The sequence below is a fragment of the Bison bison genome, unplaced genomic scaffold, assembly GCF_000754665.1.
Source record: "Bison bison bison isolate TAMUID 2011002044 unplaced genomic scaffold, Bison_UMD1.0 scf7180017864036, whole genome shotgun sequence".
In the NCBI taxonomy this organism is placed as follows: Eukaryota; Metazoa; Chordata; class Mammalia; order Artiodactyla; family Bovidae; genus Bison; species Bison bison.
This window is the reverse complement of record NW_011494608.1, coordinates 6100289-6127864: the sequence shown is the minus strand read 5'-3', so window position 1 is coordinate 6127864 and position 27576 is coordinate 6100289. Positions and strand designations below refer to the sequence as shown.

The 27576-nt window shown below is 45.6% G+C and overlaps 1 protein-coding gene across 10 annotated transcripts in view; it reads left to right on the top strand.

Annotated features, from left to right (window-relative positions):
* The window catches only part of PTK2 (protein tyrosine kinase 2), a 194671-nt gene that overhangs the window by 51987 nt on the left and 115108 nt on the right, over positions 1 to 27576 (top strand). For 9 of the 10 annotated variants that reach the window (XM_010834795.1, XM_010834796.1, XM_010834794.1 and 6 more), the window contains 2 exons: positions 11846 to 12072; positions 22908 to 23074. In XM_010834795.1, coding sequence (XP_010833097.1) covers positions 11878 to 12072; positions 22908 to 23074 — 362 coding nt within the window. In that variant the 5' untranslated portion in view covers positions 11846 to 11877. Of the gene's footprint in view, positions 1 to 11845; positions 12073 to 22907; positions 23075 to 27576 lie in introns of those variants that run through there. The other variant, XM_010834804.1, reaches the window with a different exon arrangement.

The following is a 27576-nucleotide window of genomic DNA, read 5'->3' as shown; positions in this document are numbered from 1 at the left end:
GTGTATCCAAAGCTCGGTCTGCAGTTGGATGTCCTGAAGCTCACACTGGCTCTGATCGGTCACATTAACTTCATAGAACAGCCATGGCCAGATATAAGATGGGTGAGATCCTTACTAGAACAGGCTAAGAGTAGTAGGACCCATATTCGTGTACTTTGACCTGAAACCTTTATCCTTAAAAGAGTCTGGAGTCTTTTCTGTAATAACATTATTGTACTGATGAAGTTAATGTTAGGGAACCCGCCTTAGATTGCACCCGAGGAAGAGTGTATTTTAACATGTCTTAACATATTTAAGAAGACGTTGTTATAAATTGTATTCAACTATGTCATAATTTCCTACGCTTGAAGACAGTTTGAATTCAGACTATTGAAGTAAGTGTAAATGTTTACAGTGCCGTGTAATTGGCTGCAAGGCTACTAAGCACAGAAAGTCCTCCTTGGAAAGTTCTTTGATTCGCTCAGTGTGTGCATTGTTTGTTTTGTCTTTTTGAAAGACTAGGAAGGATTGAGAGGTGTCAGATTTGGTTGTCAGGAACAAATGTGCTGTTGATTCCCCCCCACCCTTGTCTTTCAGTGGGAGATTGAAATTGAATATACTATTAATAGTTCCTTTGTGTGATTCTGGATCCTGTGTTAAAATCATGTTTTTTCTATATCAGTATTTTAAACATCCATCTGTCCATCTCTGGGAATAACCCTTCTTCTCTTCTGTGTCTCAGAGTCCAGGGGTCAGCTGTCTCTTGATATCTACATGTTTTTCATAAGCATCTGATACCAGCCGCAGAGGAACTTCTTATTTGTTGCCACTGAAATCAGTTCCTCCCCAGATCCTCTGTCTAATAAACGTGTCAAAGCTCCGTCCACTCAGTTCATCATGCCACCAGACCCAGGGTGCCTCTCTGATACCTTCCTCCGTGTATAATGGATCCATCTTTTTATCCTGACGGTTCCTCACCTTCCCCCGCTCTGGGCTGTGGAAGTTGCTTCCTGTCTGTCTTCCTATGTCCTCACATGTTCAGCCTTCACATACCTGCTGGAGGGATTTTGTAGAAACATAAATCTGGTGATATTATTAAAACTGCCTGGTGGCTTCTCTCTAGAATGAGGTGAAGCTGCAGCCCCTTCACCTGGCCTGCAGGGCGCCTCGTCTGGCTCTGCCCTCGTCTCCAGCTCTGGGCCATTGGCCGCTCATCCCTGTTGACTGTTCAGCGCCCAGGACACCCAGAGTCTTTGCTCTCGTGCCTCCTGCACCTGCCATTGCCTCTTCTCTCGCCCCTCTGCCCAGCCAGCTCCAGCCTGCCCTCAGGTCTCCGCTAAACCAGCTTCTCTCTGATGCTGCCTCCTGAGTCTTTGCTTCCGTCTTGTGTTTACTGTTATCGATCATAGTGTATTGCACTTGTTTGATCTTTTTGCTGGCTGGTAAACTTCACAAAGTCAGGGGTTGTGTCAAGTTTCTTTGTGCTTGGCAAGTAATTGGCATACATAAATATTACCTAATGAATGAGCAAATTCTATGTAGAGTCAGCTAATCCACTTGCCTTAGAAGTTGCTCAACAAAAGCAGTGAATTGGTCTCTGCGTTTCCTCTTGTAGCAGCACACGTGCTGCATTCTAGTTCTCTCAACAGATGGGTCTGGGTCGGCTCCCAGGGTCTGATGGTTGCTCTGGGAATTACCTCCTGATCCTCTGCCATGCCTGTGGGACCACAGCCATGTGGTCTGACAGCTTGAGGAGCTAATTGACTTGTGGGGGAGATAGGTTAAAAGTATATTTTTATATAACTGTATAAACCATTTTATAGTTACAGTGTAACTATCTAGATATCTGCATGTTTACAGTCAAAGAAATCAGATGCTTTCCAGAGGACACCTGAGTTTCTGAGTGCCCAGCACAGGGAGCAGTGCCCCCATGTAGCAGCCCCCAGTGCACATTGACCGCAGTGGGTCCCGTCCACCCTGCACATGCAGGAGGCCCTGCCCGCCTCTCCTCTGCTCTCTCTTCCCCTCCCCAGCTCCTGCAGGCCCCAGCCTCTCAGCTCTGTGCGCACCTAGCTTTCTGAGAGGCCCCTGCTGGGCTGGCCTTGTTGGCCTCTTGTGCTGTTGCTGTTCCTGCTGGAACTTTCCTTCTTCACCCGTGATGCCTTCAGGCCTCTGCTCCGCGTATGGCCCTCTGTCTCTCGCTGGGCCCTGCCCTCACACAGGGTGAGAGCTGGTGACTCACACAGCTCTGCCTAGTTGCTTGTCTCCTGTTACCTGGTTCTTGCAGCCAGGCTCAGGTCTCGTTATTTTTTGATTCTCCATGGTGGGACATATTAACAGCACTCAGCAGTTGTTTGCTTAGTGAAAAAGAAACCTGAACTGGTAGAGTCTGGGGCATCTTTGATTCCAGCTGAGAGCGTGGGGAGGGTCTTCCGTGCTGTAGGGATCGCACACAGAGGCACTGAGAATGATGTGGGCGTGTTCTGGAGAGCCTGGGCTTCTCCACTGACGGTAGTTTGAGCTGCGCAAGGCCATTGGAGGGGGTGAGGAGGGAAGCCTTGCCCTGCACCATGTTTCTCTGAGGGCTCTCCTTGCTAATTCTCTGCCCACCTCTGAAGCCCGGGACTCCGTGGCCGGGCCTCGGGCCTTGTTGCCTCCTCCCCAGGCACCGTCCTCCCCTTACCCCACCCCACAGGAGGCACACATCGTCTGCCTCTGCCCCCTCACCCTCGGGCGCCATCCGTCAGTTCTTTGAACTCCTCCTCAGGTGTGGATGCGAGTCCCCCTCCTGGGACACGTCTCCGGTCCCAGTTCCCTCTGTGAAGCCCCAGCCACCCGGCTCCGATTCCCTGAGTGTCTCCCTGGTGCTGGTCCCTTTCCTCGCTTCGTAGGGACTTCACTGTGTAAGTGTTGGTGCAGTTGTTTGTGTCCCCCGCAGGGAGCAGGTGTGTCTGGTGTATGGGTTTATGGTAAACCAGGAACATGACAGTAACAGGTTTCTGCTGCTGCAGGGAGGGCAGGGAGGGAGGGGACGGTGAGGAGCAGGGGTGCGTTCCGTGTCCAGGATTCTGATGTCGTGGCCGGAGCATCGCCGTGAACCCTCTTCACTCCTGTTTAGAGCCCTGTTGGCACTGCTTCCCTCACCCACAGGGCTGGTCCAGTGGGGATTCAGACCCTTCACTCATCCTCATTGTGTTTGGGGAAGGGGCCGCTCGTTCTTCCCAGGATTTTCTCCACACGTGGCTCTAGAGCTTTAGCAGGACATGGGGTTTTGGCTTAGATACGCCCTTCTCGGCAAGGTGGGGAAAGTGTGTGCCCTGATTTATCTGTTTAACACTCACCACCCCCAGCCCTGCCAGTTCTCCTGGTTTGGGCAGTAAGACATGAGTGTACCCCCTTGACCACCTTGTGTGAAATGGGACCCTCCTGCTACTCCCCTGCTTGCCCTTTCACTCTCCTCACCAGCGCATGCTCCCCTGCCCCCCTGCGGTGAAATGCACACCTAGGAGGGAACCGGTCTGTCCTGCTCTCGGCCTCCTCCTCGCTCAGGAGGTCAGGAGCCTCCTGGGCAGGTGACTGCCTGCAGCAGCCGAGGTCTGCGTGGCCAGAAGCCTTGAGAAGGGTGGTGCAGAGTTTTTGAAAACTAAATAACTACTGAGTTCTTTCTAGTGGCTTTATGGTTAGTGATACTGATCTTTAAAAATAGTGTTTACAATTAATTTTTAAATAATACTTGTTATAGCGGTCATCAGCCACATGTGTGAGACAGAGTGTGTGTGTGTGTGTGTGTGTGCAGCTCTCCTAACTAGACTGAATGCTCTTCAGGTTAGAGTTATGGGTTTTTAAATCCATACTAGAGGAGAAGGCAATGGCAACCCACTCCAGTACTCTTGCCTGGAAAATCCCATGGACAGAGGACCCTGGTAGGCTGCAGTCCATGGGGTCGCACAGAGTCAGACACGACTGAAGCGACTTAGCAGCAGCAGCAGAAGTTGGCTCAGTAAATGTTTGTGCAGAACCCGTTACTCTCAGGGAAGTGTGTCCCCTGCGTTTGCCCACAGGGGCCCGGCAGGAACAAGTGGCCGGGGCAGCTGGCTGTGAGAGAGCAGGCAGGAGCAGCAGCCCCCTGCGGCTGGCTCTCGGCAGAGCCTGCATGGGGGCGTGGGGGTGGCAGCGACGGAGGGTGAGGACGGCTGCTCGGCTGTGTGCTGCTGTGTTGCCAGGCAGCACTGCGGCCTGCTAGTGACCAAGTTGTCAAGCGAGGGTGCGGACTCAGCACACCTGGGCGGCAGGCCTTGCTGAGCAAAGGCTTGGCCTCTGCAGCTCTCCTGCCTGGTTGAGCCCTGTTCACCAGGCCTGTGGGCTTGGGCAAATTGCTTCTCTCTTCCCACATCCAGAAAGTGGGGAATAGAAGGTTATTAAGAGGATTAAATGATTTAATTTTTAAGTGCATAGAACAGTCCTGGCATAAATGCGGCATGATAATAATTGAAGTAAACCTCTGAGCCCTGGCCCCTGTCTCATGAGTGACCTTTACAATAGCATGTTTCAAATCAGACAGTCGAGATCAATCTCTGCATGTTATGACAGTCGCTCTTCATTTGTGAACAGCAGGTCAGCCCTAGACGGGGAGTGCTCGCCTCATGCTGTTTAGATTTGCCCAGTGCTGCGCCGCCCCCCGCGCCCCCCTCAAACCCCCCCCCCCGCCGCCGTGGGAGAGAGCGCACCAGCGGGAGTGTTTTCCCCAGGCAGGTTCACTCCTCTTCCTTAGGAGTGCAGCTGGGAAATCTGTTTGTGTTTTAGACGGCTTAGAGAACCCGCATCACGATGTCCGAGGCGTGTGTCAGGCCCCCTTTCCCCAGCCTGCGAGCAGCTGTGGTGGCCCTCCCCTCATCCCGCTTCCAGAGGAAACGTCCACAAGTCCCGGCTCCCTGGTTCCCTCCTGTAACAGGAGGCATGAAGTGCCTCCTTCATCTGGCTTGTTGTTCCCAGTAACAAATACCAAGCGGAATTGATCTTTTCCTTCCTGCCCAGCCCCTCCACCAACAGGTCTGCCCTCTTATGTTCCTTATCTCGGTGGGATGCTGTCACCTTCCCACTTAGCTGCCCAAGCCAGAAGAATGGCCACTGTCTCCTTCAGTCTTAGAAATGCAGTTTGATCAATCCTGTTCTCTTGGATTTTTTTTATAGCTTTCAAATCTTTGGTCTCAGGCCATAGTCAGTCCTGTCTGGGTTATAACAGAAGCCTTCAGATTGGTCCGAACAGACTTGAATGCCTGCCCAGGTGCAAATCCTAACAGCGGCCAGGCTCTGACCCTGCCTCTGCAACCGGGCCTTGTCCTGCTCCCCTGCTGATTGAATTTGAAGCCTCTCTGGCCCCGTGTTGGCTCCCGGGGCGATCTCGCCACACCAGCCACCTTGTCTTTTGTCAGGTTTAGGTTTTGATGCCTGCTCTCAGGACCCCAGCTTGGAACTCACCTTGTGTAGGAAACCCGACCGTGTCCCAGGTCTGAGCTGGACCTTTCCTTTCCCTGGCCTCTCCCCAGCACCGTGTGCTCAGTGCACTTGTCTGTGGTGGCTTTTCTCAGAGGACCTCTCGTCAGGGGTTCCTGGAAGAGTACATTACATGTAGGGCCAGGGAAGGCCGAGTTCGTAGGTGGAAAGTACCTGATACACTAAATAAAATTAGAAGGTAGTTCAGTGCTTTTGATGCAAGCAACCTAGCTGACTGAACTTGCCTAGGGATCGCATGGTGATACTGCTTGGTGTGGGGTCCATTTGGGCAGGGGCTTGCACACCCTCTGTGTGCTGTGCTGAGGCTCTGTGGCTCGCCCCTGGACCGGCTGGGATCTGGTGTGGAAGTGAGCATGCACACTCGCAACTGTGTGACTTGGGCAGTTGCCTAACCTCTGTGCCTTAGTGACCACACATGTAAGTGAGGTGACTGATGGGCGCCACCGTGTAGGGCTGCTGTGCGAAAGAGACAAGTCAACTGTGTGAGAGGGGCGATCGGGTCATGGCGGTCCTGCTGTGTGAAGGACTCCTTGAGGGAATCTTTTCCTAAACAGGCGAAGCTTTTTGATGCTGTATGTGGTGTATTAGACGTGAACTTTGAAGTGCTGAAGGAATAATTTAATGTATGTTTTCTACATTGATTTTGATCATCTGCTTTGATGAAGTCTACTTTAATTTACATCATTAAGTATTTTAATTATAAAATAATACAGAAAAACATTTTAACCATGTTTCTTTCATCTGGGAGATTTAGTGACAAAGAAGTGTTTGAGAAAGTCTGTCATGTTTAATGTGTTCAGTGGTAATTGGGAGTCACCTGGCTCCAGGGCGACAGGCTCAGCGTTGCTGTTCCCAGGAGACCTGCGGGGGGTTGTGTCGTGTGGCACGGGTTCACCCAGGCACCCATTCTGTCCAGCGCTCCAGCCAGCCACACTGCCGTCCATTCTTTTCATCCCAGTAGCTGCTTATGGAATGCCACTGGCAACGTTGGGGAGATGGCCCTCCTCCTGTCGTGCGACTCCACCATGGCCAGTCGACACCAGAGAAGTTGTGGCAGACGTGTGCCTGCGACAGGAAGTGCAGTTCACAGGCTTTCTCCCTGACAGTCCTGTGCAGGCTGGGGTCCTGCTTCGCACAACATTCTCCCTGTCATTCGTGATCCGTCGTATACATTCGGTGCTTGCCAGTGTTGTTGGGACGCAGTGGTGAAGAGCTGTGTGTCCGTGCCTGGTGAGAGCAGTGGACTGTGTCACTGAGCTTTAGGATTTTAGGGGCAGAGAATGTCGTTAGGCCACTTGATGGGCCCCTACAGTGTACCTGAACTGAAAGAGTTTTTCAGAGCTTCAGTCTCAGACAGTCACAACCCAACCACTGAGTAGCTTTGTGTTCCTGGACTATGGTGACTTTTATTTTAGACTTTATACCTGCTAATGGAGCTAGGACTGTGCGCCTCTAACAGTTGTGGTGAAAATGAAATTAAATGAGACTCTGTGTTTATGCCTTGCATGTAGAGCCACTCAGTAAGTGGCAATTTTAATTGTTTGTAATGAATGTTGGTACTGGTTAGACTGTTAATCTTAGAGCTAGGTTTCATGTGTCAGTTTTAAGGAAAAATGAATTTTGCAACCACATGTAAAAATTTGCGCTTATAAGTATCTTTGCATTTTTTGGCGATAGTGTCCCATATTTTTCAATAGAGTCTTAAAGACATCTGTCTTGAGTATGCGTACATGTGTATATGTAGGGCCATATATCATAAATGCAGTTAAAAACTCCTTTCATAGAAAGATGGTAAATGAGTATTTTCATATTTGCAAACATCACATATTTTACTTGTTTTTCAAAATAGCACACTCGTGTGCCGGTGAGAGAGTGGCAGAGGCAGAAGTGCAGGTGTCGAGGACGGTTGGCGCTTATAAAGTGTGCCCACGCGAATTGCTTCTGTGCCGGAGTTGTGACTGTGGCTCGGGCGATTAATTTTAACTAGTGTGCTTTGGCACTGCATGTTTCTTTTGGTCAGTTGTTGGATAAGAGTCTTCTGACAAACCTTTTTTGTTCTCATATTTGTAAATAAAGATGTGTAATTGAAGTTACAGCATCCATACAGTAAAGTACATAAATCCTGCATAGCCTGGCCCAGGTTTTCTGCCCCCTTCCGAATCCGTGTTGGAAGGTTATCAGCTCCCCGCAGCCTCCCTTCTGGCCCCTTGCAGTCGGTGCCCCCGGAAAGGAAACCTGAGTTGATTTCTGTCACCACGACAGGTCACAGTTAAAATATAAACAAATAGGTTACCATACTCTGAATGCTTTTAATTTTCAATCTGAAATACATTTATCAGCACTCTATTAATTTGGATTTTACATATATGTTATATTTTGCCATTCTTGATTTCCTTAGGATTTTTTTTTTTAAGTCTCCAATATTCAGTTACTTTTAAGGTTTCTAACTAATTAGGGATCTTAGAAATTAAGTACACAGTATGGCAAAAACTTTAACTACCTGGTGGAAATAACTTGGTAGAACTCTAATTGAACATACGTGAAGTTACAGGAAAAATAGCCAACTCTAGGAATGTTGACTTTGCTTTTGAGCCAGACGTTCTGGATTTGCAGCCAAAAGAACTTAGTAAAGGTAGGTGTCTTTTATGTCTTATTGACTTAAGTGAAGAAAATAATTGTGACAGGAACAGATGTCACTGAGGAAGTGACATGGCAAAAAGTTTGCATTAGAGAAGCACTCAGGTGTTTCATGACATTGAAATTACAAAGAATAAAATGTAGAAGGAAGGTGACCCAAACTTAGGAAGGCATGTGAGATTTGTCCAGGCACTGAAAAGATGCTCACTCTGTATCTTTAACAGTGCAAAGAAGGAGGCAGGCATTCTGGTTGTCGTTTTATGTCCCACACTTCCAGGTGAAGGAAGAATCACTGCTGCATACGTTAGTTGAACATACACCGTATCACTTGTCTGTTGCTGAAAACAAGACTTCTGACACGTGATGGCTTCAGATGATGTGAGCTTTTTGTTCTGTTCAGGTCTGCAGTCTGGGCAGGGCTCAGCAGGGCTGGCTCGTCTCTACTGTATGGTGTTGTCTGCGGCAGCACAGCTGGGAGCCCGTGGGTCTTTCGAGGGGGCTCTGTCTCAGTTTTCCAGAGGTGATGCCGCCCATCAGTGGGAAGCTCAGTGGAGCTGTGGTTCTTGGAGCTCTGATCTTGGGTTGCTTGAACTTCTGTCTAGTGTGGTGGTGGACTTTGTGAGTGAGCATCCCAGGGCCACTGTGGGAACCTCGGTTCCTTCTTTCCTTTTTTTTTTTGGTGTTGCCTTTAATGACCTAGCTTAGGGTGTATCTTAGCCTAGTCTTAAGCCAGTTCAAGTTTGAGGGGAAGGAACATAGACTGTGCCTCTTGAAAGAGGCGTCAGAGTCACATTGGAAGAAGAGCACTGGGAAAGGGGCGAGTTTGAAAATACACAGTGTAACACACTGACATAATACCAAGTTCCGTTCAGTCCAGTCGCTCACTTGTGTCCGACTCTTTGTGACCCCATGGACTGCAGCATGCCAGGCTTCCCTGTCCATCACCAACTCCCAGAGCTTGCTCAAACTCATGTCCATTGAGTCAGTGATGCCATCCAACCATCTCATCCTCTGTTGTCCCCTTCTCCTCCTGCCTTCAATCTTTCCCAGCATCAGGGTCTTTTCCAATGAGTCGGTTCTTCGCATTAGGTGGCCAAAGTACTAGAGTTTCATATATATCCTTCCATGTTACAATATCAAACATTTAAATAATGTTAGCTTCTCTGTCTAGTAAAATCACTGTGGGACATTTAGGATACCCAGGTTAGTCATTTTATGAGAAAACAAACCCCAATCATGGGTGAAAGAACAAAATTAAGGAGAAAACTTTCACACTTGTCTAGGTTGTTTAAGGATTTACTTTAGGGTTATTATCAAATTCTTAAAACTTTTCAAGCTAGTTGATGTCATTAATTAAAAAAAAAAATTTAGCTGTAGCAATTTGCGTTCTTCACTTCTCATAGTTTGGCAAGCATCTCCAGCTTTATTAAAGGGCCAGCTCATCACAGGCTTACTGAGAGTACTCCCTTGGTGGGATCTTAGTATGTACAGTGAACGTAAGCCAGGCAGCTCCGGAGTAAGACTCTTGTTGTGGTCCTCGTCCTTTTCTTTCTTTTTCTAATGTGCTGTCTCACAGAGCGTTCATACTGGATTGTGCAGTGAGCCTTGGGGTCAGTGCCAAGGCTTGTCAGCTCCTGTGTCCTCACACCTACCTGCCTTGGGATTGCCTTGGTTCTCCCAAGAAAGAAGTTAGTGTGTGAGTGAAAGGGAGTCCTGAAGCTGGAAGGTCGGCAGCCACCACTGACAGGCCATCCGCTTTCCCGTTTCCTAGTCCAGCGGGCGCTGGCCTCTTGCTGCCCCAGGCAGCCTGATGCCTGAGCGGGGACTCGACTGATGGTGGCCCACAGACTGGGGCTCTGCTGGGACTGTCCACAGTGTAGGACCAAGTACGGGCAGAATCTGGCACAGGCGTCTGGAAACCATAGCAACTGGATGGTAGTTTTATGTTCACTGACTCTAATGATAGAAGTTTTGTTCTTGGCTTTTGTATGTCTTCTATTTTTAAATTTCATTTTTCTAGAAATTCCTCTCCATTGTATTTTACAAAGTATGGTTTGTGACAGGTTGGAAATGAAAACAAAGCTGGTCATTTACCACTGATGGTTTGAAGAATAGGGGTCTAAATTACACAAGTAAACCAACTTTAAAAACCTTTTCATTTCCTCTTTGATAGTTTTTTGAAAAAGATATTCAAAAGATATTAACCAGTTACAGGTGCCTGTAACAGGTTAATCTTGAAAAGGTCAAAAAAATGCAGCCAGCCACAGATTGCAGAGGGCTGCAGCTACAAACTCCAGTTGGAGCCCACCTCTCTGGTGAAGGAGGGTGAAGGCTCTTCTCACTTAGAGACAGAGAGTTGGTAGCCCCAGTTGTATGTCTTCAGCCATGGGCCAAAACCAAGTAGAGAACCACACAAACAGCAGAGAATTCTCTTAATTGTTTGGAAGCAGAGGAGTCAGTATAGCAGAGAACAGCACTTAGGACTTCTCTTTCCATAGTGGACACTGTCCCACAGACTGACCAACCCACATGCCAGGCTGTCTGAATCCTCAGTCCTGCAGAAAGACAGATAGGAACACCACCAGTAAGGGTGGGTGGTGGTGAACAGACTTGCACATGGAACTGTCCAGAAAGGTCGAGGAAGGCTTGATAAGGTGGAGGTGTTGGCCAATTTGAGAGTTTATAGCACAAATGGAATTTTGACAAGCAAGTCAAAGCTTGAATTGATAAAGCAGAACCACATTCTGTCATGGAAAGCAGCTTCTATCATGGTGACATCACAACGGTTTATCCTCCAAAAAACTTTAGACCTACTTTTTAGAGGTTTAGGATTTTGCCATTGAGTTTTGGCCACAGGGGTATCTGGATTGTGCATTGTTTCTGGTTTAGCGCCTCCCTGACACGCTCCCTATCACGCATCTTGCTGACCCAGGAGCAGCGTAGGGTAAGGGTGCCAGCCCTCGTGCAGGGAAAGTCCGTGTGTAACTTGTGCTCAGCCCCCTGTGTGAGGGCTCCTCTGCACCTGCGGTTCCACTTCTGGGGATTCAGCCAACCAGGGATTGTGTAGGTCTGTAGTGTTTATTTACTATTGAAAAAGATCTGCATAGAAGTGGACCTGGGCAGTTCAAACTTGCCTTATTAAAGGGTCAACTGTAGTGATTTTTTACCACTAGTGTATCATTTCTTCTGACCACTCCAAAGATGGCATGTTTCTTTTCAGGAAGCAATTGATACTATATTTATTCATCCTTACTGTCTAATTTGGGGAGCAAAATAGATCACTAAAATAAAAGATTTTGAAAATAGGCAGTAAAATTAACACCTTTTGCTTTCCTATGAGATATTTCTGACAGATTTAGAGTCTGTGATTTAAAGGGGGTGGTGGTGTTACATTGTTTATAGATAACAGCAAGTTTTGAACAGAAGTGAAATAAGGTTCCCAGACTTGAAGTAATTTGTTTAACAAATATTTATTATGCTGCTGTGAATCAGGTGCTGCTCTGGGTGGAGGTGGGGGGAGTGGCGGGAGGGGGCTGGTGGTGGGAAAGAGTGATTATCCAGGTGCAGGTCTCAGGTCTCCTCAGGCTCACCTGCACACAACACGTCATAGGGAGAGAGCAAAGAACAGTGTTGTTACATTAGTGTATCAGTAAAATCCGTTTTAACCAGTAGATTTCAAATATTGTACACTGATAAAACTTATTTTCTTCTCCAGAATATGACAGACACCTAGCATCTAGCAAAAGAATGGCTGCTGCTTACCTTGACCCAAACTTGAATCACACGCCGAGTTCAAGTACCAAGACTCACCTGGGAACTGGTGTGGAGCGTTCTCCTGGGGCCATGGAGCGAGTATTAAAGGTCTTTCATTATTTTGAAAGCAACAGTGAGCCAACCACTTGGGCCAGTATTATCAGGCATGGAGATGCAACCGACGTCAGGGTGAGTATATTTTCCTGGGATACACCCTCAGTGTGTGTTTAGATTAAATGTTAATGGCACACACCGAAAAGGCAGGGTAATAATTGTTATTCCAATATATCAGCGATGCTAGCTTTTCTCTGTAGTACTTACTGAGTTAATATGTGACTGACTAGAGTTTTAATTTATGTAAAATTTCTTAGAAAAATAACTGCATCATGTATAATGCCATTGACTTGTTTTTCTTTCCTGTTTTTTAGAAAATTTTTGAAGTATGTAAGGAAACAAAACAATTAAAATAGCCTCTAATTCTGTTAAATTGTTTTCTAGAAAGTGTAATTTTGAATCTCTTTGCACGATTCCAGACAGGACAGATTCTTAAAAAACAAATGTCTCCTGTATACACACGCCTGACGAGGTTCTGGGGATGTGAAAGACCCTGCCTGGATGGCCTCCAGTCTGTTGTGGGTGGGTCCCGGGGGCCAGGCCCGCGGGGCGTCACTGCATGTGAACGTGGGAGTCGCTGGACGAGCTCCCTCCGGGCCCTGGTGAGAGTGGGTGGTGAAGAGCTGTGGGGCAGCACTGCGTAGGCAGAGGTGGCTGAGAGGAAGGAGTGATCACCAGACTCAGAAAACCAAGTTCGGAATGCAAGCTGTCAGGATGTTTATTTGATCCAGTGTTGAGGAAGCCCCTCCTCCCTGCTGCTCCTCTGCTTAGTCCATATTCATCTTTAAGGAGGACAAGCATCCAGTGAGGAGGACCATCAGATATACTCCTTCCCTTTTATTATAACGAGATTAATTTACTACTCGTTAACTTACACGCCTTAACTATTTTTAAGTACAACAAAGGAAGTGGTAGAACTTAGACTTAAGGCTATATATTACATATAAACTATATGTAATATTGTTACATCTATGGTACTGTAATACTGACTATTCAAATGGATTATTAAAAGAGTCATTCACTTAGGATTGAAATAGGCGTCACTATCTACCCATGTGCTGTACTTGAAATAGTCTCTTTTCACAAACTTTTTACGATACTTGCTGACTTTTTCTAGTTTATCTATAGCTCTGTTTCATATTTAACCTTATAAATGCAATCTCTGGAGAGGAAACCTTGTACATGTAACGTCTATGGGAAGGCTGTTAGGGCATTTTGTAGTTGTATAAATTTCAGATACAAGAGAGGAAATTCTTTAAACCATTGCATCAACCTTAATAGATTTCAGAGTATTGTGCAGGAGGGGAGCCTTTCAAAGGTTATGAATTTCCCAAGACATTTAGGAGATGTTAAGAGTTTCTTATATCAGGAGTTTCACTTTGGGAAGGCTCCGTGACAGATGTGCTGTGGTTTTAATATGCGTGCTACACATGAGAGGATTTATACCGTGGAAAGAACCAGTGATCACTGGGCACGTGTCGGCCTTCAGCCAGTGTTAGAACCTTACCAGCATCAAAACATTCGTATTGTGAAGAAAAATTTAAATCAGATAGAAACACATAAGTTATGAGAACATATTTCTCAGACTTCTGTGAAGATCAATATTAGCAAATCTATGAGGCCAAAGAGCAAGTTGTTCTACCTCACAGTAATTGATCAGTGTTTAGAATTTAGCAAGTCTTAGCAGTTGGTGATTGATTTTCAGCATGAGGCAGAGAAACCTCGATTGGCATGGATTGACCCCAGCCCTCCCCGGGAATAGCATGAAATCCACATGATACTGGATCAATGTGATGGCAGGTGGGAATTACTCATAACCCACTTTTATCTAGTGCTGTAACATCTGAAAATGCAGGATTTTCATGTAAATTAAGATGGATCTGAAGGCCAACCATTTTCTGAAAGGAGATAGCTTATCGTTATCTAGAGTTGCTTAGTAATTAGATTGAGTCTCAGACCCTGTTGTTGCACTGCCCAATGTGGAAGCTGTATGCCACTACTGAATACTTAAGTGTAGCTAGTCTGACTTGATGTTTTCTAAGTGTATTGGAAAGGACTGAAGCTGAAACTGCAATACTTTGGCCACCTGATGCGAAGAGCCGACTCAGTAGAGAAAGACCATGATGCTGGGAAAGATTGAAGGCAGGAGGAGAAGGGGGCAGCAGAGGATGAGATGGTTAGATTGCATCAGTGACTCAATGGACATGAGTTTGTACAAGTTCTGGGAGATAGTGAAGGACAGGGGAGCCTGGTGTGCTGCAGTCCATGGGGTGACAGAGAGTTGGACACAACTTAGCGACTGAACAGCAACAACAAAGTAAAAATAAACCCTAGATTTCAGAGATTTAGTATGAAAAAAGAATGTAAAATATCTCATCAGTAATCTGTTAGTTTTGTTCTTGGCATACTAGGTTAAAGGAAATGTATCATTAAAATTAAATTCACTTGTACCTTTTTGCAGTTTTTTAATGTGGCCATTAGAAATTTTTAAATGGTGTACGTGGCCTGCGTTATGTCCCTGCTGGACAGCTATGCTCCGTAGAAAGTAGTTTTCTGAGAGGCTGCTTAACTCAGGAGAACCAAAACCTCTGCAGATTTCTTTTTACCAGGAAAACTCAGGATTCTTGTTATAATTCATTACAGAGGTTTTCAGTTCTTTAATTAACAAATTTTACTCCTATTACATATATGTGCTAATTACACACTAATAATATAGTGGTTGCTGACAGGATTCACAGGCCTCCCCTGTGAATAGGTGGAGTGTATAGAGCAGCCGCAGTAGGAGAACTGTGCTCATTGAAGGGCTGTGGACATCACAGGCCTGGGCCTCGTGGCCTTGACACTCCGGGCTGTCACCAGCCACGTGTGCAGCTCCTGGGTGTGAGGAGGTGGGGTCTGTGAGATGGGCACACGGGCACGCTCCGTCTCCATAACCAGCCTCGCCTGTGGCCATGTGCCGCCAACATCAGGTGCAAGTTGTAAATGCAGTCATGATTCCTAAGCAGGGGTACAGGCTCGTGTGTCCTGCCCGAGTAATCAGTAGCTCATGGTCACAAACATCACTTCTCTTGACCATAGGCTAGTGTCAGCGCCATGTTCCAGGCAGCTCTGGAGATAAGTTTGGGGTCAGTGCAGAAGAGCCAAGGTTAGCGTATGGAGAAGATCCAGATTCTACCAGAGAAGTCTCCTACTTAGGAAGAAGGGCGATGTTTACATCAGACTGTTACCAGCGATGCCAGATGCAGGGTAGCACTGAAACAGGGTCTTCAGAGGCCCTGGGGGACACACCTTGTGTCTCTGAAGTCTAAACCAGGTACATTGTCAGCCACCAACATGTGGGATGAAGGTGTCTGTAAGAGCGATAAGGACGTGGAAAGTTCATTCTGTAGGCTGTCTTTGAAAACTCAAGTAAATGACATATTGGAGCGCAAAGAGATGTGGACCCGGAAGGAAGTCCTGTAGTGAATGCCAGAGGCTGGCCCAGGCCCAACCTGCCAGCCCCTTCTGGCCTCTTAGGTCTTTGTCAGTCCTTACAGCCGTGGCCGTGGTTCCATCCTGCGCTCTGCTTAGTCCACACGGCACCCCGTTCTGGTTGGTCTCGTCTTCAGTTGAAGACCTGACACTCCCACACTGTGTCTCTGCCTCTCTTCTCTGTCTTCACTTTTCTTCTCCAGAAGAGCCATCCAGTGCTTCAGATGAAGGGTTTCCCCTTCTTTTAGGTAAGTAGGCCCTGTGCAGCGTCTTTCACTGCTTTTGCTCACACCCAGCGTCCAGTATGTTAGCTTGTCCTGTCCATGTTGTCTTTATATGTACCTGGAACCCACACCTCCCAGGGCCTCCCCTGCACACCTTTCTTGGAGCCCTGCGGTCTCCTGCTCGCCTTCCCCGTTGTCCCTGCCCCGTCTATTCACAGCCCGGCCACCTGAGCCATCCTGTTCACACGAGAGCCAGAGCACATCACTCCTCCACTCGGAGCCTTCCACACCGTCCTCTCTGGAGTGAACGCAAGCCCTGCAGGAGCCCCGCCTGCTCCTCTCCCGCTGTGCCTTGAGGCCTTCTGTCCTGGCACCACCCCTTTTACTTCCTGCTTCCTGTCTTTCTCTCACGTGCCGGTCTTCAGTCTTCTCGTCAGTAATCTGCTCAAAAGTCCCAGGAGCTCCCTGTTCTTCAGGGGCCCCCAGGGACCTACGGGTTTGGCTCCTTGTCACCTGTCCCGGACCTTCCAGAACACAGCACATCCTTGCTGATGCCTTGTCTTAGTCAGTGACAGCCACTTCAGATTTGTAATCTGCACAGCTGGACAGTCACACACTTGTGTTAGTTCAGTCCCTGAGTTTGTGGCCATTTGTTATGGCAGCAACGAGGAACCGAGGGTGACTGTAGATCATGAAAACAGAAGTGCCTGCTTTGTCCTGAGGACCGTTAGGAGGGCCCCGCATCTGCTGCTGGACCAAGGGCAGGAGATGTGCTGCCTTCTCCAGAGCAGGGCTGGATTTCTGCATCTTGTTTTGCTGAGTGATGATAGGTTCCGACCTGTACAGGTGTGGTCAGAGAATATGGTAGGAACCTGTTGGTTTCCTGAATGTGAAGAGCACCTGAAGGAGAGCGCACTGAGAACAGTGACCGCTGGACATAATAAAAGACACGTCGTCCTGATGAGTGTACTTGGCTGTTCATAGGAATGATGAGATGGGCAGTGTTGAGAATTATGCTCATGGCCTCAGATGTCTCCTCTAATAAACAGTGAAATGCTTCAGGTTATCCATGAGGAGAGAGCTGAACGCATCAGATACCCCTTTTCTCTTGTTCCCTGCCTTACTTTCTTCACAGACGGATTCTCTTGCTCCGTTGTTCATTGTCACGTCCTTCTGCTCAGCTCTTGACTTTCAAGGGTCAGGCTCATATCCTGCCATCGTTGCATCGCTGGCACCAGACCAGAGCACCTAGCTCTCTAGGTGATCACTGAATGAGTAGGGCAGGGGCACACATCATGAGTAAATGGACACGAAGGACAGAGCTGCACGAGTGCTCTCCACCCAAGGAAGGAGAGGGTCACTTCCTTTCAGAGCACTGTCTAAATGATAAGTGGCCAAGTTGAACCAAGCAAATCCTAACAGGAACTTCCAGAAAAAACAGAATGACAGCTTCATCTCACTAGTTAGTTACCTTGGAAATTAAAATTTTAACAACAAAACACCCCCCCCACCCAACCCTGCCAATCTTGGTCCATCAAATTGATAAACTTTTTTTTTTTAAAGTTTTTTCAGTGTTCTCTTTTTCTCTCTCTCAGTATCATTTGCTATTAGGAGGAGACACTGTTTAGGTTAGATTCATAATACAATACACTTACAGAATTACAGAAAAAGTCTCCATATATGACTCAAAGGAGTGTAATTCCTTATATAAATGGAAATGATTAAAAGCCACAGGACCTAGCAAAGATGTTCACTGTTGTAAAGGAAAAAAAACAAAAGAAGGGAAATTTTACAGAGTCTGTTTGAAGGAAGTGGTGGTTAAATAATAACGCTGTTTGCTGATTGTGCGCTACAAATTCAGCCCGCTTACGGAAGTGGTTATAGCTTCAGGTGCCACTGCCATTTTCCCTACCTTCTGCTTCCAGTTTCCAAACCTCATAAGGATGGTACTGTGTCTGCCTTCCTCAGAACCCCACATCTGCAAGAATGTTCAGACCAAGTAGCTATCAGTGAATCCTTATTAAATGAGTGAGTGACTAGAAATGCCCTGAGTTAGCCTACTGAATAAGAGTATACTGATCCTACCCTGTGATTAATCAGTTAACATACTTTCCTGAACTCCAGACCCATATAACCAAGTGCTTACTGGGCATTTCTACTTGGATATTCTAAAAAGCTGAATCCATCAAAATGTACTTGTCATTTCGCCGTCCTGTTTCCAAACCGCTTCACATGAGTTTGTGTTTCACTGAATGACATAAACATCTTATCTATCTGAGGCAGAATGCATTAATCTCCTTTTCTTTTATCCTCGTGTTGGATATCTTCTCAAGGTCACCAAATCTTGGTTATTCTACCTACAAAATATTTTTAAAGTACATTTATTTCTATCCATTTTTGTGTCTACTCCCCTTATTCAAACCACCACTTTTTCCCCTTAAAATGCTGCAATTATTTTTATTAGGTGTCCTTAACTTTATTTTTTAGCTATTTCTCCTCTCTAGAGCCAGAATGATTTTTACTGGGACGACCCAGAGGGAGGGTATGGGGAAGGAAGAGGGAGGAGGGTTCAGGATGGGGAACACAGGTATACCTGTGGCGGATTCATTTCAATATTTGGGAAAACTACTACAATATTGTAAAGTTTAAAAATAAAATTAAAAAAAAAAAAGGAAAAATAAAATAAAATGTGTACCTGGGCATTTCTCTTTCCTCTTGCTTCTCTGGCAGAATCTGTCTCTTCTCTCATTTTCACACTACACCCTTGCCTTCCTGAATTTCTTTTTTCTTTTTCTTTTTTTATCAAAGGATAATTGCTTTACAGAATTTTCCTGTTTTCTGTCAAACCTCGACATGAATCAGCCGTTGGTATACATATATCCCCTCCCTTTTGAACCTCCCTCCCACCTGCCTCCCCACCCCACCCCTCTAGGTTGATACAGAGTCCCTGTTTGAGTTTCCCGAGCCATACAGCAAATTCCCATTGGCTGTCTATTTTACATATGGTAATGTAAGTTTCCATGTTACTCTTTCCATACATCTCACCCTCTCCTCCTCTCTCTCCATGTCTGTAAGTCTATTCTCTATGTCTGTATCTCCATTGCTGAGTCTCCCTGTAAATAAATTCTTCAGTACCATTTTTCTAGATTCTGTATATGTGCGTTAGAAAATGATATTTATCTTTCTCTTTCTGACTCACTTCACTCTGTATAATAGGTTCTAGGTTCATCTACCTCATCAGAACTGACTCAAATGCATTCCTTTTTATATGACCCACTTTCTAGAGTAACAGAAATAAAAACAAAAGTAAACAAGTGGGACCTGATTAAACTTAAAAGCTTTTGTCCAGCAAAGGAAACTATAAGCAAGGTGAAAAGACAACCCTCAGAATGGGAGAAAATAATAGCAAATGAAACAACTGACAAAGGATTAATTTCCAAAATGCACATATATAACTCAATGCTAGAAAACAAACAACCCAATCAAAAAGTGGGAAAAAAACCTAAACAGACATTTCTCCAAAGAAGACATACAGATGGCTAACAAACACATGAAAAGATGCTCAACATTGCTCATTGTTAGAGAAATGCAAATCAAAACCACAATAGGTGTCACCTCACATCAGTCAGAATGGCCCTCATCAAAAAGTCTACAAGCAACAAATGCTGGAGAGGGTGTGGAGAAAAGGGAACGCTCATGCACTGTTGGTGGGAATGTAAATTAATACAGCCACTATGGAAGATGGTATGGAGATTCCTTAAAAAACTAGGAATAAAACCACCATATGACCCAGCAATCCCACTCCTAGGCATATACCTGAGGAAACCAAAATGGAAAGAGACACATGTATCCCATTGTTCATTGCAGCACTATTTATAAAAGCTAGAACATGGAAGCAACCTGGATGTCTGTTGACAGATGAATTGATAAGCATTTTAAGATCAGTGTTGGCGTAAGATGAAGCACAGTCTGTCATGTTGTCAGTTGTAGTTGGTGTAGTGTTGTTGGTGTGCAGCTTGGCTGCACTTATCAAAATATCACCCTGTCACCAGCTCTTGACCCCCTGCACCTGTGTCTAAGCAGCACTTGTGCACGTGTGTGGCCACAGCTGGAAGGGTGCTTGTGGCAGGATTACCTGCACTTCCATCCCCATTTTGCCCCAAAACAGGGAAGCTAAAAAAGAAAATAACCCTTCCCCAGTAGTAAAATGGCTGAATTGCTGTGTTCGTGATGAGATGTGAGCACCATGCAGACTCTGGCTTCTTTTATTTTCAAATTTGGGAAGAACCCTGTGAATATCTAACATGAGAATTCAGTCAGGAAAATTTATGTGTTTCCAAGGCCTGGGCTGTGATATAAATGAGTCAACAGAGGCTACAGAGTAGCTAAGTATTGTTCTGTGTATTGTAGGACTAGTTTATCATGAGCCTTTAAAGCCAGGATGAGAAATTTAATTTGGATCCCATGAGTGGCATATTAAAAGCCCTCATCCTGTCAGTGCTCCAGAGACAGTTCCTTTCCTAAAGATACGTATTCCAGAAATCATACACACGTATACTGACGTATGTGAATGTGTTGTGGATATGGTGGTGTTGGAGTATTTAGTTCTTAAGTTGTTCAGTTATCCAGACCGAATCGTTGGTTCTCAGAATTACTTACTTAGTTACTGAGTACTTACGTGCATTCAGCATCAAATATTTAAGTACTTCCTATACTCACAGTCTTGGCTGCTGTCCCTATGGAATGAGAAGTGACATTTCTGAGAGTCCTGGAGAATGAGAAGTAGAACCGAAATCAATATGGAAGCATAATGGAAAGCAAAAAGTGAAATAAAAGAAAATGTCTGTGTTTATTGCTCTTTTTTTTTTTAGTGGAGAGTGAAATTGCTAACTGTAGGATCAGGTTTAGGTACCAGATCCTACAGTCTGGGGACTCTGGTTACACAAGCCTAGGCTTAAAATTATTCTGGTGTCTTTTGGCAGTGTGATCAAGTGAACTGACGGAAATACTGTCTGTTCCATTAAGACTTCAAGACTAGGAACCTACTTTCCCCCCTAGTCAGCACCACATTTTTGGGATCAAATCCCTGTAATTTACACCGCTTCTCTGCAGGTGGGCTCCAGTGTGTGTGCATGAGTCAGAGACATGAGGGCAACCTGTGCGAGAGGTCACCAGGGCAGACACCCAGGGAAGGTGGGCTTCCTCCTGGGGTGTCAACGGCAAGCATGAGCGTGAGGAATGGTTTGCACCCTGCCTTAACCCCCTGCATCTGGGTGTGGAGGGATCGCCCAACCAGGAGCACAGCAACAGGACGAGAGGCGCAGGTGTGGTGCGGAGCCCTCGCAGGAGCAGGGCTGCTCTGGAGCTGTTGCCGCTGGGGGACGTAGAGTCGAGGGGCGACGGCCGGGTGACGAGAGTCTGTGTGCTCTCGGTAGTGAGCTGGCAGAGCAGCAGCAGGAGACAAAGGCACTTTTGTGGGAGCTTGAAAGAGGCGCCAGCTCCTGTCTTTTGCCCCCCCAGGGATTTGGATGTTGGGAAGGAAAGGCTGCACAAGTCGCCTTTCAGAGAATTAGCAGAAAAAGATGTCCCTTCTGTAGACAGAGCTCACACCCCAGAGCACAGGTTTGCAGGCGAGCTTGGGGCTGGATCTGGGTTCTGTCCTCCCAGTTCCCCAAGTGCCCCTCAGGACGCCCTCTAGTAGTGCTCAGCCTGCACTGAATTCTCAGCGGCCCTGAATCCAGAAGCCAGAGGGATGCTTTATGCTCATCCCAGTCCCCCTTCCCTGGTGGCTCAGCTGGTACAGAATCCGCTTGCAATGCAGGAGCCCCGGGTTCGATTCCTGGATCGGGAAGATCCCCTGGAGAAGGGATAGGCTACCCACTCCAGTATTCTGGCCTGGAGAATTCCTTGGAACATATGGTCCATGGAGTCACAAGGAGTCGGATGCGATTTTCACTTTCAGTCCCCCTGCTTGAGTTCTGTAGGCTATAGATCCAGTGAGAGTTCTTCTTCTTCTGAAGCTGTGGATGGCTCTTCAGCCGGGTCCTTTCTCTTCATCTTCCCCCCTCCTGTCCTGGGCTGCATACACAGCCTTGTGCTGGGGACTGAGGAGTCCACGAGGGCAGTCGGCAGGTGTGGGAACACGGCGCACACCCTGTCCGTGGTGTGGACTCCCTAGGTCCCTGACAATTTTGTATACAGGACATGTTATTGTTTATCTCTTCTTTGGGGTAGGGTTGGGAACACCCTTAATTGTTTTATCAACAGCATTGTGTCACAGAAAAGAAATACTAGTGTGTGCAGAACTTTTACATTGTAAGTTATATGATAACTTCAGTTAATTGCTAATTGTTAGAAACCAGTGCTTTCTCTAGTAGACAGTACTGATTTTTCTTAATAGACATTTTCTTGTTAATATCCGCATCATTTAAGAAAACTTATTAATGGCCTAAAAGATTGAGCAGAGTGCAGTGGACTGTGATTCACACGCCCTCATGGAAGGACGGGGTGTGGTTTCCGTCGTATTCCCAAGTGGGTCTGCCCACGTGTGCTGCCCACTTACAGACGTGTACACACGACTGCCACAGCTTGGGATAAATGCCATCTTCTCTAGGGAGCGTTCTCTGATGCCCTCCTTCAGAGGTTGCCCCTCATCTCCTCTGAACTCATGGACATACATGTTGGAAGCATTAGGTTGGGGGCTCTTGGAGATTGCTGTATATTAACCAGTAGAGAGCAGATGGTTAGCCTCAGCTTGAGGTAGCTTCTTATGTGTCATCAATGTTATCAGAAATATGACTTTAGTTATGTATTCCTAAATATGTATTTAAAAAAACAAATGATACTAAGGTTGCAGCTTGTCCTCAGCAATACTTTGGTTTGGAAAGTATAACCCTCCCCAGGTCTCATTCTTAGGAAGCCCCCCAAGGGGTGGCCCATGTGGGTGGATGAGTTGGGGTGATGCAGTGGTGGAGCTGCAGAAGTCAGTAAAGAAAGGGGCAGTGCCTCTTCTTGTGGTTTAAAAACACTTTTCTGTGTTCATAAAAATACTGTGTGTGAAAAAAGATTCCTAAGTAAAATTAAGTGATGTATTTAAATTGATGCTCTTTTTTACCAAAGATTTCTGATGATTAACTGAAAGAAATGAACATTGCATTAATTTCTAGCATGCAGTTTTTGTTTATAACAGTCATTTCTGTGGGGGGTATGTTTTAGGGCATCATTCAGAAGATAGTGGACAGTCACAAAGTAAAGCACGTGGCCTGCTATGGATTTCGCCTGAGTCACCTGCGGTCAGAGGAGGTTCACTGGCTCCATTTGGATATGGGTGTCTCCAATGTGAGGGAGAAGTATGAACTTGCCCACCCACCAGAGGAGTGGAAGTAAGATTACAAACCTACTTTGGGGCGACTCGGACGTGGTTTGTTTTGCATATAGAAGCACACATGAGAGGATGGTTATCTGTGTTTAATTTTCTCACTGATGGTCCCTGGGACTCCCGTACACATAGAGGTGGCCGGTACTTGTTAGCCAGCGCTCCCTTCTGCACTTCTGTGTAGCCCGTCTTCGGGCACCCCTGGCATGGGCTTGCTTGAGCCGTCTCCTTGCTTTCGTTATTCTGTGACGGTCTTTTGCCCTCACCCTCCTCTTGCCAGTGCTGCTCTGTCCAGCCTCTGCTCTGAGCACTGCCCACTCTGCCTCTGTATCCAGCCTCTCAGTGTCCAGCCTCTGCTCTGAGCACTGCCCGGGTCCTAGTGCTTCTACTTCCTGTGCTGCTGGCACCCTTCTGTGCCTGGAAGTGACCACACCTGATTACCGTATTAATGTGCTGCAGAGCTCACTCTGTCATGCCCAGTGATCGCAGCTCACCTGAAAGAGTCAGTGTCTGTGTGATGTTCACATACAACATGGATGCTGGAAAGTGAAGTCATACTGACTTCAATGAAACTAAAATCATTCGAAGTGAAATAAAAGAAGTCCCTATAATTGTCCTTTCCCTGGTTCTCTCCTAATAATTTTTTTTCACTTTTCAGTAAACCATGGTGTTTGTAGGAAATTGTGTACCTAAAACACTTAACGTTTGAGGGAAGTATAAGGGAGCTCTTCCACAGGAGCCCCTGTTTTTACAGATAGTGCTACAGAAATAAAGATGATTATAGCGTAAAGAGGGCATTCAAATGTCAGTAACTTTCACTTCAAGGATCTAAATAGATAAGATGAGACATTTAAAAAGAAAAACATTTTTAGGTGAGTAAATCTTTAGTTGAATAAAAATACTATCCCAATTACAGCTTATCAGAGAAATATAATTTTCAAATTTGTCACCTAGCTGGAACTGACCTAACAAAATAGTCTGTAAGAATATAGTTTGGTTACTTTTCAACAATGGCTGAAAAAGATTTGATCTCCATCTATTTGGTCAGTTAATTAAACAAGTGTTTAAAAACTAAGAATATCTAAAAGTTACCTGAACATATCTCTAGGTATTTTTAATTAAAACAATTCTGTTAAAAAAATAAAAAAATAAATAAAACAATTCTGTTAATGTCCTGAATTTATGAGACATGTCAGAGGCAGCCTTCATTATAGCAATAGTCTTAGTCCTCAGTAAATTGTTGAATGCAGATCCTGGGGTATCTAAGCTTTGTTTTCATTCTTTTAAGCCAGCTTATTTAACCTTAATAATAAGGATGTAGGCACTGTTTTATTCAGTGGAGCCTGGATCCTCATAAGTAAGGAAAATTTGACTGACCCTCCTCGAATGAGGGGTGGTGAAGATGATGACGTTGGTGTGTTGTCACCATCGAGTGGCTGTTAGGAGCCAGGCACTGTGCCAGCTGTGTGCTGTTATAATTCGTAAACTCTGTATTTCATTTACCCAAACCCGAGGAGGTAAAGACTTGTTATCCTTATTTTGTAGATGAAGACAGAGGCACAACAAAATGGATTTAAATTGCATTCACATAGTTTGTGGCACAGGTTCCATTTGGATTTAGCCATCTGACTTCACAGTGTGGGTTTTTAGAATCAGCATGCCCATCTCAATGGGAATAATGTGATCTTCAAAACTGAGAGTGTAGCTGGGCTTCTGAGATGAGTGAAGGTGCACAGGTTGTCGGTGGAGGTGCTGAAAGAAGAAGATGTGATCAGAGGTACCAGTGATACGTGTGTGATAGCTTCAGGAGGGTGAGGATTAATACAAACTGTTCTAACATATTAGTGGGAATAGGAGGCTGTTAAAATAATCAAGCAGACTTGAAAAAGAACAAAACAGAAGTTCTGGAAGTCATTGGATAGATAAAGCAGCAGATTAGACATAGCTGAACAATTAGTAAACAGGAAGATGGAGCTGAGAAAACTTGCCCAAAACATAGCACAGAGATGAACAGATGGAAATTATGAAAGCAGATTTATGTAACATGAAGAATGAGAAGGTCAACCGTTTTCTAACAGGAAGTCTGAAGAAGAGAATGAAAAGAATGAGGAAGAGGAAATAACCTGAAGGGAAAATAGCTGAGAACTTTCTAGAATCAGTGAGTGACATCAGTCCTTAAATGTAGGATTAACAGAAAAATCTCAAATTGGGTAAATCTAAATGCATACTTTGACAGATTATAGCAAAATAGTGTTGTATAAAAGAAAATGAAAGGATGTCAAAAACAAGCAGAGAAAAATTAGACTTCTCACAGCATCATCGATGCCAAGAAAATGGTGGTATAATATGTTCAAAGTGGTGAGGAAATGTAACTGGCAGTCTAGATTTGTTTGCACAGTTAAATTACCTCAAGAACAGATATCAGTGAGCACTGGCTTCATGAAGGAGAACTAATGATAACAGATTTTTTTATACTAAAAAAGTAGAGCTCAGTACTGGGTGCAGGTTGGAACAGGGGTGATAGAGCAAAGCTTTGTCAGCTAAATGTGAGGAACTGGAACGGCCCTTGGGCAAGTAGATAGTAGAGAGATGTGGGGGTCAAAAAGAAGGAAAGAAACAGAAGCGTGGGGAAGCAAGATGGATAGAAATCACAAGTGAGATGCACAGATGCTAACGGTGAATGATTGTCAGAGGTTACTGCTGCTGCTGCTAAGTCGCTTCAGTCGTGTCCGACTGTGCGACCCCATAGACAGCAGCCCACCAGGCTCCTCTGTCCATGGGATTCTCCAGGCAAGAACACTGGAGTGGGTTGCCATTTCCTCCTCCAATGCATGAAAGTGAAAAGTCAAAGTGAAGTCGCTCAGTTGTGTCCGACTCCTAGTGACCCCGTGGACTGCAGCCCACCAGGTTCCTCCATCCATGGGATTTAGAGTGGATTAAAACATAAAATCAAGCTATCTGCTGTTCACATGATGTATCCAGACAGTGACGTTCAAACATTTTTCTCTGACTTGGAGGAAACCACGTGTTTTGCCGTGAGATCTAGCACACGTGTATGCCTGTGTGTGTGTCTCAGAGCTGTTTATGTGTCCCGGACCCACACATTTCACCAAACTATACTCAGCGCTGTTATTTACGCTGAGGTCTAAAGGCTTTCTCTGCAGTGTTCTGTTTTGTTCTACGTTAGTAAAATGAATTAATAAATGAATAGTGAAAAGAATTTTCCTGCCTTCTAATGAGCCCTGACTTTCAATTTGAAAAACTCACATAAAAATTGAGTATAAATATACCAGGCAAATAATAACCAGGAAAAAAAGATCAGTATTGTGCTGTTAACACCCTGTGAAATAAATTTTCAGGCAAAGAAGCTTTATTATGGATATAGAGGGCAACCACGTAACAGTAAAATGCTCATTTCACCAATAATTTAATAAGTATAGAAATAGATGTAGCTCTTAAACTTATAAACTCCTCAAAATATATAAAGCAGAACCAGTCTTAAAGGAATAAGACTTACCTTTTTAATAATTAAAGGGAAGAACACAAACAATAGTAAGTAAACAGTAGTTTTTAAGTTATGTATTTATCTGTTTTTTCTAATATAGAAATACAGGATCCTGCATGTAACTGTATTAAGCAACTTAAAAACATGTTTCTAAGTAATTTATGGTTCAAAGGAAAAGGCCCAGCCTCCTGACGGCCTGGCTTTGATGGGCTCTGCCCCTTCACTGTCCAGTCTGCCCTCTGCAGAACCTCCTGGCTACAGCCAGTCACTTAGTCCTGTCTAAGTACAGCCACCCCTCAGTGTCTGTGGGTTCCCTGGTTCCACAACCAGGGAACCAGGCTTCAACCAACTACAGTTCCAAAATTCTGGGTGTGAGGGTGGCGGGGGGAGGGCGGATTCCAGAGAGTTCCAAAAAGCAAAACTTGAACTTGTTGTGCCAGCAGCTGGTTACGTAGCATTTACACTGTATATTGCATTGTAAATAATCCTGATGCTCTCAGTGTGTGAGGGTTTGTGCCACGTTGTGCAGCTTTCGTGCACAGACTGTACCATTTCACACGAGCATTTCAGGCTCTCGGTGTCTGTGGGGTTCTGCAGCCAAGCCCCTGTGGATACCAAGCGTGCTTTCTTCACTCAGCCTCCTGGATACCAGACTCTCTTCTGGTGAAGGTTTTCCTTCTGCTTCATTGACCGTCACTGTCTTCTCCTGCTGACCTTGATATTTGGGGCTGCTCCACTGACCTCTTCCTAGCCTCCCTAGACCTGCCTTTGGCGTTAAATTCACACTTTACTTGGATAAACTCAGGAAACCAATGGACAGGTTACTACAATAACCCAGGAAAAAGTCAGAGAAGATGATGGACCAGGAGAGTAGTACTTGGAGGAGCGAGAAGCAGCTGTACCGAGATACATTATAAGGTTGAGCTCACAGAATTTGTGAACAAATCTTTTAAAATGTAAACATCCAAAGAAATGTGTAAACCATTCCCACTCAGAAACTTCCA